The sequence below is a fragment of the Rhea pennata genome, chromosome 7 (genome assembly GCF_028389875.1).
Source record: "Rhea pennata isolate bPtePen1 chromosome 7, bPtePen1.pri, whole genome shotgun sequence".
Taxonomy (NCBI): domain Eukaryota; kingdom Metazoa; phylum Chordata; class Aves; order Rheiformes; family Rheidae; genus Rhea; species Rhea pennata.
Window position 1 is genome coordinate 2,999,601 of NC_084669.1, and position 12,334 is coordinate 3,011,934.

At 37.0% G+C, this 12,334-nt stretch overlaps 1 protein-coding gene across 2 annotated transcripts in view; it reads right to left on the bottom strand.

Annotated features, from left to right (window-relative positions):
- Positions 1 to 12,334, bottom strand: part of DOCK1 (dedicator of cytokinesis 1) — a 298,286-nt gene that overhangs the window by 219,934 nt on the left and 66,018 nt on the right. For both annotated transcript variants that reach the window (XM_062580681.1, XM_062580680.1), the window contains exon 23: positions 8,531 to 8,639. In XM_062580681.1, the coding sequence (XP_062436665.1) occupies positions 8,531 to 8,639 (109 nt within the window). The remainder of the gene's footprint in view (positions 1 to 8,530; positions 8,640 to 12,334) is intronic.

Genomic DNA, 12,334 nt, shown 5'->3' on the forward strand with positions numbered 1-12,334 from the left:
CCTCATTCTCTGCAAGTAGTACATGACAATCTAAACAAAAATCTTAACTTCATAATTAACGATGCCAAAAGCATTTAAATATACCAAAAATAGCAATAGATAAAATACAAAAATAAAGATTGTTAGTTCTGTGGCTTTTAAGGATTTTGCAATAACTGTTACAAGATCACATTAAATATACATCCCAAACCGCAAATATTAGTCTCTCACATACGTAGGCTACAATTATGCATAATTTTAAGCTAGGCTGCATTAAGTGTTTTACTTGTATTAAAGAAAAACAGTTTTAAGTAGGACTTCTCACACTAGGGAAAACAAAAGTGACAGAAGTATCCCTAGGTTACAATCGGGTTACAAAAAAGTATGCAAGTATTACAAAAAAATACAAGTAAACTAGGAAGGAGGAAAAATAAAAAGAAACAAAAGGAGAAATGAGAGAGGGCATTATCTGAATAATGAATATATTCTTTGGTTACAGAGTTAAACTTTTTTCTGCATCCTGACATTCCACGTAACAGCGAGTATTACTGATTTTTTTTCCAGGATGCAGTTCAAGTGCCAGTCAAGGTGGTGCTGAAGTCAGCAGTTTGGGTTAGCCTATTAACAAAGTATTTTTTCATAATATTTCTCTTCTCTCCATACACATACACACACAGCTACACTTAAAATGAGTATTTTCCCCTTTACAATTACCATATGTTTGTAAAGGTGTTACATTCACAGCCGAAGTACACACATATGAAAATGCCGTACTAAACTACAAATATATATTTAAGAATTAAAGCTCACTAAGTACAAATAATAAGGTCCAGAAAAGTCAAAGCTCTGGCTTAAACAGAATAAATTAAGCGGTAAGTGATGGTCGTAGTTCTCTGCACATCCTTTCACAGGATGAAATTCCTAGGTTTTCTCGATTCACACAATAATTGCAACTTATTCCTTAAATTATCACAACTACCTCACTATCTAGAGCAGTCATCCTTCGAGACCTTCAGGATCTCATAACGAGGAGGGAAACGAAAGACAAAAACAACTGTTGAAACACTTACAACTGTGCACAGAGTATGCCTTTAAAAGCAACAAAAACAACAACACACAAGAACATAAAACTCTGGAAAGCCCAACATTAGTTGCCGGAGCTACCTTAGTGAAAAGTTCCTGAGCTTTTCATTTCCAAATGAAAATAGGCATGTATCAGCAGTCTTCCCAGAGGAAGATGGGAGATACATGCCTTCTCTTATCTTTAGGCAAATATAAGCACCTACATGCTAGATTTTGGGATTCATGCTAGGGCTCAGGAAATTAAAATAAAGATGATGCACTACTGTGCTGTAGGTGCTGGAGTCCTGTAATAAATCTGAATCCCTCTTCCCTTCTAACAAATTCTTCTCTATGACAATGTGTAAGCTTATCCTCCCAACCCACGTTACTCCAAGTGTTCCCTAATTTTACAGTGGAAAACAATTTTAAGCTAGGAGAAGGCTTCACTTGTTAAAAGAAGAATTACCTTAAGTGTAAGGTCACCATCCCCCAAAGTACTCTAGCCCCCCTTGTGAAACATAACATAGATGTCTATGTGTTTCATTGCCAGCGTAGCCTAACAGCAAGCCACAAACACATCTATGCACATGCATAACGGCAGAAACACACGCAAACAGTTTAAGCGACATCACAAGATTAGTGCAATTGAAGCATACTTTGTTTGGGTAAGTATCTTAAGTTTGTCTTCTCTCTCAAAGACAAAAGTTTATGCTGTAATCTATGCTTTCAGCAGGAATTGTTTGTAAGTACATCTCCTTTTCCATTCCTTAGTCAAGCCTAGCGGCATTTAGTACCTTTGCAGATTTGTTGGATGAGAAAAACGATATTCTCCTACACAAAAAAAATATTTTTATCACCAGTTATCTAAGACATTATTGTATTAACACAAAACTACATTTAAAAGATCAAAAATGTGGCACTATTTTGCATCACAGCATCCTTCTACTGCTAGAAGACAAAACAGTCTGCATGAACACTTTTTCATATCAAAACACACTGAAAATTAGATACGGTTGCATGGCTAAAGTAGCTTAAGATCATTTTTGATAATTTTGCACAACAGATAAAAAGAACAGGAGTTTTATTAATTTACTTTTATTATGCAGTTGAGAGTACGAGTAATCCTTTCATTAATACAAAACAGAAATTACTAACTATGATCGTAAAAACAATCAACGGTAAGTAGATGACAAAAAAAGCAGTAAAGAGTATAACAAGAATCTTGTTACAGCAGAAAAGTTTAAGTTTTATTCTACTCTTCCTTGGGTTTATGCCAACAAGGAATGCCAGAAAATGGCAAAAAAAAAGAAAAGATTTTCTACATGAGCAGTTAAAAACTGCAATACTAACTGAAGGGTGTAATAAGATTGTTTTGAACAAATTCCAAATAGTACACTACCTGATTTGTCTAGCATTTAAGTTCAACTACTTGTACTACATAAAAACAAAATTTTTAAGCATGAAACCTGCTTAAAAATGTCATTTACTAATCTCATTTAGTTCAACTACACATCTAGTCTTAGAAATAAGAAAAAAGTCAATGCCAAGCATAACATATTCTTATGAACTCTTCTGCATGATGAAACAATAAATTTGCTTTACCTGACTCAGCCTGTGCATGACTTTAATGTTTATTTTCATCTTCTATGTCATTCAACACAAAACACAAACCTTCTACATGAGCATTATCCTTGGATGCAAATCTATCAAATTCAAACCCAGCCAAATAAAGCCTCATCAGCAGCTGGATAAAGCAGTTTCCAGGAATGCCTAAACACTGCTTTTGAATGGCTCCAGCCTGTACTACTCTTTCATTCCAAATCACAACTGAGCCACTGCCTCTGGCATGAAGTCTAAGACTGCATAAAGTATGATCACCAGCAAAATGGTATTGCCTATTTCTAGAGATTATTGTATTTGTTACTAGTGTATCAGATTTCCCCAAACAGGGAAACCTCTGCCCAGGGCTGCATTTTGGTACTTATTTTAAATGATGGTTATGAATAATTAACCTGTTGGAAAATCCCTGCACAACTACTGCTCCTGTTTTATTGAGGGGGGGAGGTGTTGTTCGGGTTGAGAGTTTTTTGTTTTTTTTTTTTTTTGTCTAGGCATCTGAGTAGCTTGTAATGTATTTCAGTATCTTGATTTAATCTCTTCTCAGCAGCTTTAGCAATAAATGCTTATTATCAGAAGACAGTAAAATATGGTATGGTTACCGAAGAATATGCATTATGGCTTCAAAAGCAACAAGGACTATAAAAAGCCCACACACAACCACGTAAATTCTTACAAATGAAATGTTATCTTCTTCTGCCCCAGTCCTCTTTGGTCACATTACAGGATAATTTTGCATTGACATCTACTTTTATCAAGATCATTAAAAGCACAAAGAACTCATTTATTGGTCTTGTACTGGCATTCAGGATGACTGAAAAAAAGCCATGCATAACAGCAAACATTCTAGCAAACTGCAAGAACCCTACTGAGAATAGTTCAGCTCCCTCATACAAACACAAACTAAATGAGACAATCCTCATAAATTCGATGCAGCTGGCTCAACTGCCCTTGTTTCAAAGAAATGCAAGAATAATTTACTAGGAAATATTTGCATTTTTATCTAAACTTGAAACATCATGCTAGGCTTCAGCTGAGCTCATGCTTAAACAGTAAAAGGTTATGGAAATAATTATCATGCACCAATTAGCAGAAAATAAGAATTAAAAAAAGAGGAAAGCTCACTACACTTGTAGCCATTAAAAACACTCATATGCGCCAAATGCTGCATACCTTACTGAAGCAAGCAAGCAAAAAAAAAATCAAACATATTTGAAAAAATAAAGTTTAATCTCTCTACATATCAAGCTACTATAGCAGCCCACTACCATTCATCATGCCAGAAATATTTTAATTAGAAGAGCGACAACATCTGTCAGCTTAAAACAGTGTTTTAATTTCCCTCTCCAGGTTGGACGACCACACACCTTCAGAAGCAAACTCCAAATTCCACGTGCTCTAACATAGCTTAGAGCGTAAAAAGTGGCCTCCTGCCAAGCAGGGGTTAACACTGACACAAAAAAGCAATGCTATTTAGCTAGCAACACTATGTTGTTTTATACATTGTAATTTATACCATGCCAGTTTTTCAAATTCAAAGCTATAGCACTGACTGTTGCTGCCTTTGCAACCTATTATGAAAAGTTCATTCTTCCAGCTTGTTTTCACAGCAACGTATTTAAAAAACCCTTTAAAAGATATAAAGGCTAACAAATCTTTGTCCAATTTGTGATGCAAAAATAAAGATTTTTAACTACTCGCTATAGATAGCTGAGGCATTACAACTCAATTATAAAATGAACTCCTAATAATATTTTCAAACCATTATTATTCTGCAATGCCAAAAGCTCACAAAATGAAACAGATCTTTACACTCTTGGAAAGAAACGTAGCTTTTTTCAATGCCTATGTTTAGCCAACAACTATAAGCATATATATTAAGAGTTCAGTGATCAGATCTTCGGTCTAAGTGACACCTAACAAAGCAGAAAGCAGGCCAGGGCCAGCACTGGGTTTAACTTCAGGGGCCCTCTTCCTTGACCAATACCCGTCAGAGGAAGCTGGAGCAGTGAAGAACAAGCAGTGGACACCAAAAAGCACGCTGCTAATTCCAGGCCAACTCAAGACATCTTAGAGGGCCTTGTGCAGAAGGCTAAGCCAATGCCCTTACCAGCTGCAAGACTGCAAACCAAGGCACCCTCCTCAGTAACGAAAAGCATGACTTTGGTCCAGTAAAGGACTTTACCGTCATTTTTGTTTTTATAAGTCTCAAGAAAGTTTTAATCTGTGTAAAGCTACCCTACAATTAGTTAATAAAACTGCTAAGTATTTTTGACTTTCAGTATCCTCACAGGCTGAAACAAGTCATCTGTGCAAGTCAGCCACATGTCCAAATTCTCCTCTACTAGGAAATTTAAAATAGCCATAAACCTAAAAGGGTAATAAATTCAAAGTCTCCTTTTGCATTCTATAGCCTTAAATCCTTATATATTCATTCAGCTTTCTTTAAGCTATTTTTATACGTACCCATACCCTCGTGCGGGGGGGGGGGGGAGCGGGGGAAGGAGAAAGACAGAGTTTAAATGCAAAATATTAAGTAACTGAAGAGTTGAGCTAAGTTCAGAAATAGTTCATCAGTTTCCACAAGGACGTAAGTATTTGAATAGATAAAAAGTAATTGTTGCAAAGAATGTAAGACTAGTCATTCATTCTCCCCAGCACAACGCCAGTCTGAATGCCTCTCCTCTTAACTGACAGGCTGAAAGAAGTTTCAGTATAGCCAAATCACAGAGAAAAGTTGAAGATTTTAGAACTTTCCAGCAGTAGCTCTGCTGCATGTTGATAAACTATCATGACAGATTATAGTGTTTGGAAGGAATAGCTATATTTAAATTTACGAATTAAGCACCTCTCTCTCAAGGTATAAAGCACCTTAGTTTTCTGCGTAGGTCTTTTCAACTTCTTATCTCTCCAGACAGACTGACTTTGTACATACTTATTCAGCTTGCCCAAAACATTTTAAAGAAATAAAAGTGAAAAAAAAAAAAAGAAAAGAAAAAACCCACACCCACATAACCCAAAATTGCTATAGCTAGATCTGCCAATCTTCAGTATCCGGCAGCATAAGTAGGGTCTTCTGCATCAGACTAACAGTTCATCCAGCCCCGCATTCCGTCCCCAACAATGGTGGCCACAGGAGATGCCACTTAGAACAAGCATGGCCATTTCTGGTCCACACCCCTCATGACACCTCCAGCATCCTTTAGAGAGTGCATCTCTACCTGTTCACACCAAACTTGTGGTCTATAAATCTGCCTAGTTTCTTTTTGAGCCTGCTGATCCTCTCTATCTCCATAACCTCCTGTGACAGCAAGCTTCAGGAGTGAAGAAAAAACTTTCTTCTACCTGTTTTAAACCTCCTACTGGTTTCAGTGAGCACATTCTATTTCTTGTACTGTAGAATTTGGTGAAGAACAGTTTCACAGATGGCTTACCTTCCAGGATGCTGCACCATTCCTTGATCACGATTTTCTGCACATCTGTAAATACTTCTTGAGATACAGACACCAAAACAGCACCCAATATCAAGATGTGGATGCACCATGGCTACACAGGAGAAAAATGACAGCCCTATCTTGTTCCCCTTATCCTTCCAGCTACCATCCAATGTCCTTTGGTTTTCTTTGCCTGCCACTGCCCATTGAAGCAAGGATTCCAGAGAGCTGTCAGTGATGACTCCAAAGTATCTTTCCTGAACTGCAATGGTCAGCTTCAAGTAGAACATCTTGCAGGTATTGTTTGATTTACTAAAATGCATTACCTTACACTCATCTACCCTGAGGCTCATCTTTTTGCCAGCCTTGTGAAGTCCTTCTGAGGTGTCTCACCACTGCCATGGTATTTGACTTCAAACTCCAGGTCTCTGACAAACATGCTGAACCTGAACCTGTATCACATCCACTTTATCCACATGCTTAACGACATCCTCCCAAAACTCCAACAGGTTTGTCAAGCGAGATTTTCCGTTATAGAAGCCATGCTCAGTCTTTCTCATGTTTCTCCACCTAGTCAATACTTATTTTCTTTATAATGGACTCCAATCATATAGTCCCAGTTACAGAAAAAAATAGTGCTCAGCAGATATTTGAACATAACAAACGCAATCTCATAATCTCCAGAAAGCCAATACTAATAATTACATATCCTAAGAGCTAAGTGAATGAAAGGTTGTTGAGACTTCTAAAAAGTGTCCACAAGTGTGAGTTTCAGACAACCTCACACAGGGCTACATCACCTATCTACTACTGTCTAACTACTTCAAGAAGATAGCTGTAGACAGTAAATGTGTCCTACAAGTTTGCAATGATTCAAACATAAAACAATATGCAGACCCGAGCAGACACTGCTACAATGTGACATCTCTAGTCTTTGCCAGAAAGTCTTTTTACCTGCATCTCAGTTGTATACAACAAGATCTATTTTTTGTATGTTTGATGTAATGGTTTCTTCAAGGCATAACTCTACTGAAAAAGAAAAACTCAGCTGCATCTACCTTTCTAAACTGGGCCTCAAAAAAAAGGTCTCAGGAAAATATATTTTGCATCCAATTCTCATAATCCGAAAATGTTCTATTTGTAAAACACTGAATATCAAAACACTGAATATTATATCCAAAGTCACTGACACTGAAGCTTACTGATTTCCATTCAGTATAGTGGTTTGCTAGTGGGATGAAAACACAGCTTTCTTGAAATATGTAATAACCCTATTCCGTTATCAGATTTTACAGTCTTGGTTCTGTCTTTCAAAACAAAATATTCCAACTCAATAGCTTTATCCTCACTATCTATTTTTGCTGTGAGCTCAGCAGGGTATTACTAGCTTAAGAGCTGCATGTGTTCAGTTACAAAGAATCTCTGCCTTCAACTTACGTACTTTCTGCTGTATTCATTCCAGCTTTCTTCAACAGAAAGGTCTTGCACAGCACAGCACTTAGTCCCAGCCTTTCTTTGCCTTCCAACCGCTACAGAAAATTCCTCTAATTCAGAGCCATCATATATTGGAGGAGCCGTAATGTCACACTATTCCCAAATTCAACCCTAGTTTTTATCCCCTTTCTGATTGTCATGTTTCAACTGATGGAGCACAACTAGGTCAAAAGTTAGGTACTTCAATGATTTCTATTAGGAATCACAGTAACTGAAGAGCTGTTTACTACAGCCTCTATACACTTCCAAACTGGAAAAGATTTATTAGTTGAACATAAGACTGGAATTGACACATATGCTGCTACACTGACCTCAGACTATTCTAGATACAAACTCTAGAACACCTATAATTTAATGCTTCTGCTTTGTAATACTAACATCCACATTCATCTGAGGTCAGCTACAACCTTCCCAGCTCTGTGAGCCAGCTAATTGGACCAAAAGTGGGCATCATATTAAAGGGACAACAGGAGAAAAAAAGTGTAGCTTGAATTACTCCTAGTCTTTCACAAAACATATAACTAGGGCTTATAGAATTATATCATAGTTACTGAACAGCCTAGAATATAAATAAGTGCCTAAGGATATGATGATCCGTGCCATCACCAGCATCTTAAAAGTAATGCTTTAAAAGAAAATTATACCTGACAATAAAGAAGTTAAAAAAAACTTCAATTGATCCCTAACTAAATGCTGTTGACAAACAAGTGAGATACCTGCAGTGATACAAGTAAGTTTACTTTTATCAATCACACTGTTTATACAGTCAGTCTTTATCAGAAGCCATAAGTATTAACCATACCTGAAGTAAAAATACACATGCAAACACATGCTTCATCAACCACTTCATTATGGTTTTCCAATGCAACAAAGATGAAACATTTTAATCATGCTGTCACAGGATGCAAACGGAAAGCCAAGATACAGACTTCTGAAGTACATACCTTCACTATGACAGTTTGATCTGAGATGCTACTCATCATCTCATTGATGGACTTAAACAGCTGCAGCAACGATTCCCTGAAGTCGGCTTCTCCTTTGTTTTCATAAAGTCTGAAAAATAATTACATGTGTCATAAGCACAAGCTAGCTAAAAATGGTGGCACAAAGTCTGCTGTTCAAGATGTGACAGATGACAATTCCTTGTATTACTTTTAAAAAAAAAAAGAAACCTTAAAATTTCTACAAGTTTCTTCAACGAACCAGGACTTTTCTTTCACAGAAAGATAAGGAATGGAAAAAGACTGACACAAGGTTGGCCAGCAGGAACAAGGAGTTTATATTTTAAAGCTTTCTATGTAGAACACCATGTCCAGTACTGTTCTTTAGAGGCCTTCAAGTCACTGCAAATCCCTCAACGGTGACCCAATTCCCCATGCTGAAGCACCAACGGACTAGAGTCTCTCCACTCTGTAAAAGAGCTGGCAAGACCTCCAAGAGGAACAAGGCCAAAGAGCACTCCAATTCGGGAGGCCAGGAAGCAGTCAGACACAGACAAGTTGCCAGCAATCATTAAAATCCACCACTGACATACCATGAGCGACCTTCCCAAACCCCATGTAAGGAAGAAAAAAGTGCATCAATCATCCATTTCTTCAACAAACTCTCTTCTTCATGGGAAGAAAGGACTAAAGTTACAATGCATTTCACCTCTACTTTCCAGAGAGCTGACACCAGCCTAGTCTATCTTGCTTCCCATACAGTCAGCACAGGCACCTCCAAAGCTAAAGGTGGCAAGAGGGTCCTTGTGCTGTTAGGCAGCATTACCACAGAGCTGATCTGCCAGGAGGAACCTTCCAGCTTTAGGGGATCGCTTGGTCAGATACTTCAAAGCTGCCCTGTGATGCCTGAAGAACACCAGTTGAACAAAGATGAAACCAACCTCAAACATCTTGGCCCGCTAGTACAATATCATATATATAAATGAAAACTTCTGAAACTCCTTTGAGTATTTTAAATGTGAAAATTTGAATAAGTTTAAGATGTTCAGATTGTAGGGGCAGAATGATTCTCACTACAGATGGAAAGGGAGGGGAGAAGATCACTAGGTTTTCTAAGTGATTTCCTTAGTTAACTAACTTTTTTCTCCTCCCTTTGGTAAAAGGCATGATTCACTTGTCTAAGGGCTGTCACAAATTTACTTCTTACAGACTATTCGATTTTACTAATTTCTGCGAAATTAAATTAAGCTATGTAGTCCAAATATGGCTCAAAAAGAAGGATCCATGTTTAAAAGAAACTCAGGAAAAACTGGCATCCAGGTCAACTCTAGACAACTGGATTTTTTCCCTGCCTAACTCCACACTTTTCCATCTAGACTTCAGTGTCTCAAGCTTTATTGAACAGCAACACTGCTGCCTAAGCCCTCCTCCTCCAAAACACTACCGCCTCTCCCGAAGCTCGTCTAAAAACATCGCTTTGACATTTCGCACCATGAGCCATTAAAGCAGCTCTCAGTGTGAGGTTTTCCTCCATTAAAAAAAAAAAAAAGAAAAAGAAAAAGAAAGAAAGAAAGAAAAAAAAAAAAAAAAAAAAACTTTCTTCCATTTTTTTTCTGTGAAACCCTCTCAGAAGGGCATCGTGAATGTGGCATACAGCATTGATTTTTTAGCTCAAAAAGACCACTATATTTAGTTATACATCCATTCTTAGTATAGCTTCATATTTGAAAATAATCAAGGTGTATTTAGAGCTCCAGATGGATCAGCTATTATTACAGAAGGAAAGACACCTCTCTTTTTAAGTGAAACATGGAAATCAGAATGTTCTTGCTGCCTTATATTGAAACTAATGCATATCATTTTTAGTGTGGTCTTCATAACTCTGTGGGAGCCACAGATATTTAACAAAGCTACTTAACTAGTACACAGAGGAAATAAAGCTACAGAGAAATCATTAAATTGTGTTAGTTTGTTGTGCAAATTTCTATTCCCAATTAAGGCTAAGATTGGGGACTATGCAGCACGATTATTTGTTAACTCTCAATTTCAGCACTGGATTTCAGTGTTCCCCTGAACAGATTATAGGTGAAACTAATACCAATATAAGTAGTAACTAAACTTGACACTCCAATAAATCAAGCTGCTTCAGACAAAGACAAAAATCTTTTGTGTTTCAAAAAGGAAATTTGTAATAAATATAAACAAATTAGAGATAGATGTGTTTCTACTGCCAGTTATTTAACGTCCTTTTATTCGGTACACCTGGTAATGCACCAAAGCACCAATTATGAGAAAAACAGGATTATACCAGACAGAGAGGTTTTGTTACTGCCTTCAAAGATATAAGGCAAAAAAGCAACAAAAACAAAAGTAATATAACCACTGCAATCATTTACTGAGCAAACCAAATAACTGAAAGGTATTTCTAAAGTTCATTTACAGTATCTGCCTTTATAAACCTTGACAAACTCAACACCTTGAATTCCCAGACTAACTAGATTAACGAGGCTTCTAGATATCTGAATTGAAAAATTACAAAATTGAAGCTTGCCTAACATCATATTTCTAAAATGCTACATACATTCAATCCCCTACTGCATTACTATCTTAAGAGTTCAAAATATGTAATCACTTAAAAAAAAAATCATAAAAGATGGTGTGTTGACATTTTTCAGTAAAATGCTAACAATAAGAATATTTCAGAACACTGCTACACTTTACATTATAATCATTTCAAACAATCATACCCTTTAGGCAGGATTTAAGTCTTACAGCAGAACAAAACGTGGCGTCATTCAACATTCAGCAGCTTCTCTGATTAAAGCCTAGTCATTGAGAATTGTCTTCCCAGTGCTGAAGTACTTTGAATTAGTACTTAGCATGAGGAAATTCAACAGCCAATATTATAGGGTCATTTTCTCTGTAAATCTAATCTGCAGCAAGAGATAATTATTTTTTTCTCTTTTAAAATGATTTGTAGGACCAGTAATAACGTAAGTGACATTCAGTATTTTATGAATCTCACTGCAAGAATATTACAGAAATAAATTACTTTCTCTAATTCAGAGAAAGGTTGGTGAAGTTGGTAACTTCAGAGCTCTACAGAAATCCCTTGCAGTAAGTTTGTTACAGTTTGTAACACTAAAGGATTGAATCTAGATTAAGACAAATACATACTAAACTTGCTGATTAACTTTTTTTCATATTTTGTGTACACAATAGAGTACTGACTTCAAAATTAACTTAGAATAATCACTTATACTTGACTTTATGGATAGACACTCGCTTCAGTCAACAGCAAATGAGTCACCGTATAGTTCACTATGCAGGAAATCGAGTGTGAAGTAAAAAACAACCTACTCAAAGTCCCTCTGCTCCCCCTCCCCAGAGCCTCTTCCACACTGACAGAGGCAAAAAGAACTTTCATAAAAACTCAAATGGTTCTTACTAAAAACAGTATCACCCTTCAGAGGAGGATTTCTGCAGTCCTCCTTTCTGCTCTCTCTCCTCCCCTCCAAAACGAAGGAGGGGAGTTTTCCACTGAGAAGGCACAACCCTGCAAAACAGCTCAGTGTGGGGGCTCTCAGGAGGCTCGGGAGGTTGGCCATAAGAACACCTTTTTCTTGTAAGAGCAAGTATCTCAAAGAAGGTATATAAAATATGTCTTTTTTGCCCTTCCTATCAGTCTATTTTACTCTCTTCCCTCTCCATGTCTAGGATCAGCAAACCGTGGGTTTCCCCCGGGAACATTTTGACAGTTTTTACATTAAAAAAAAATGGAATGGCAATTTTTTTTTTTTTGGAACA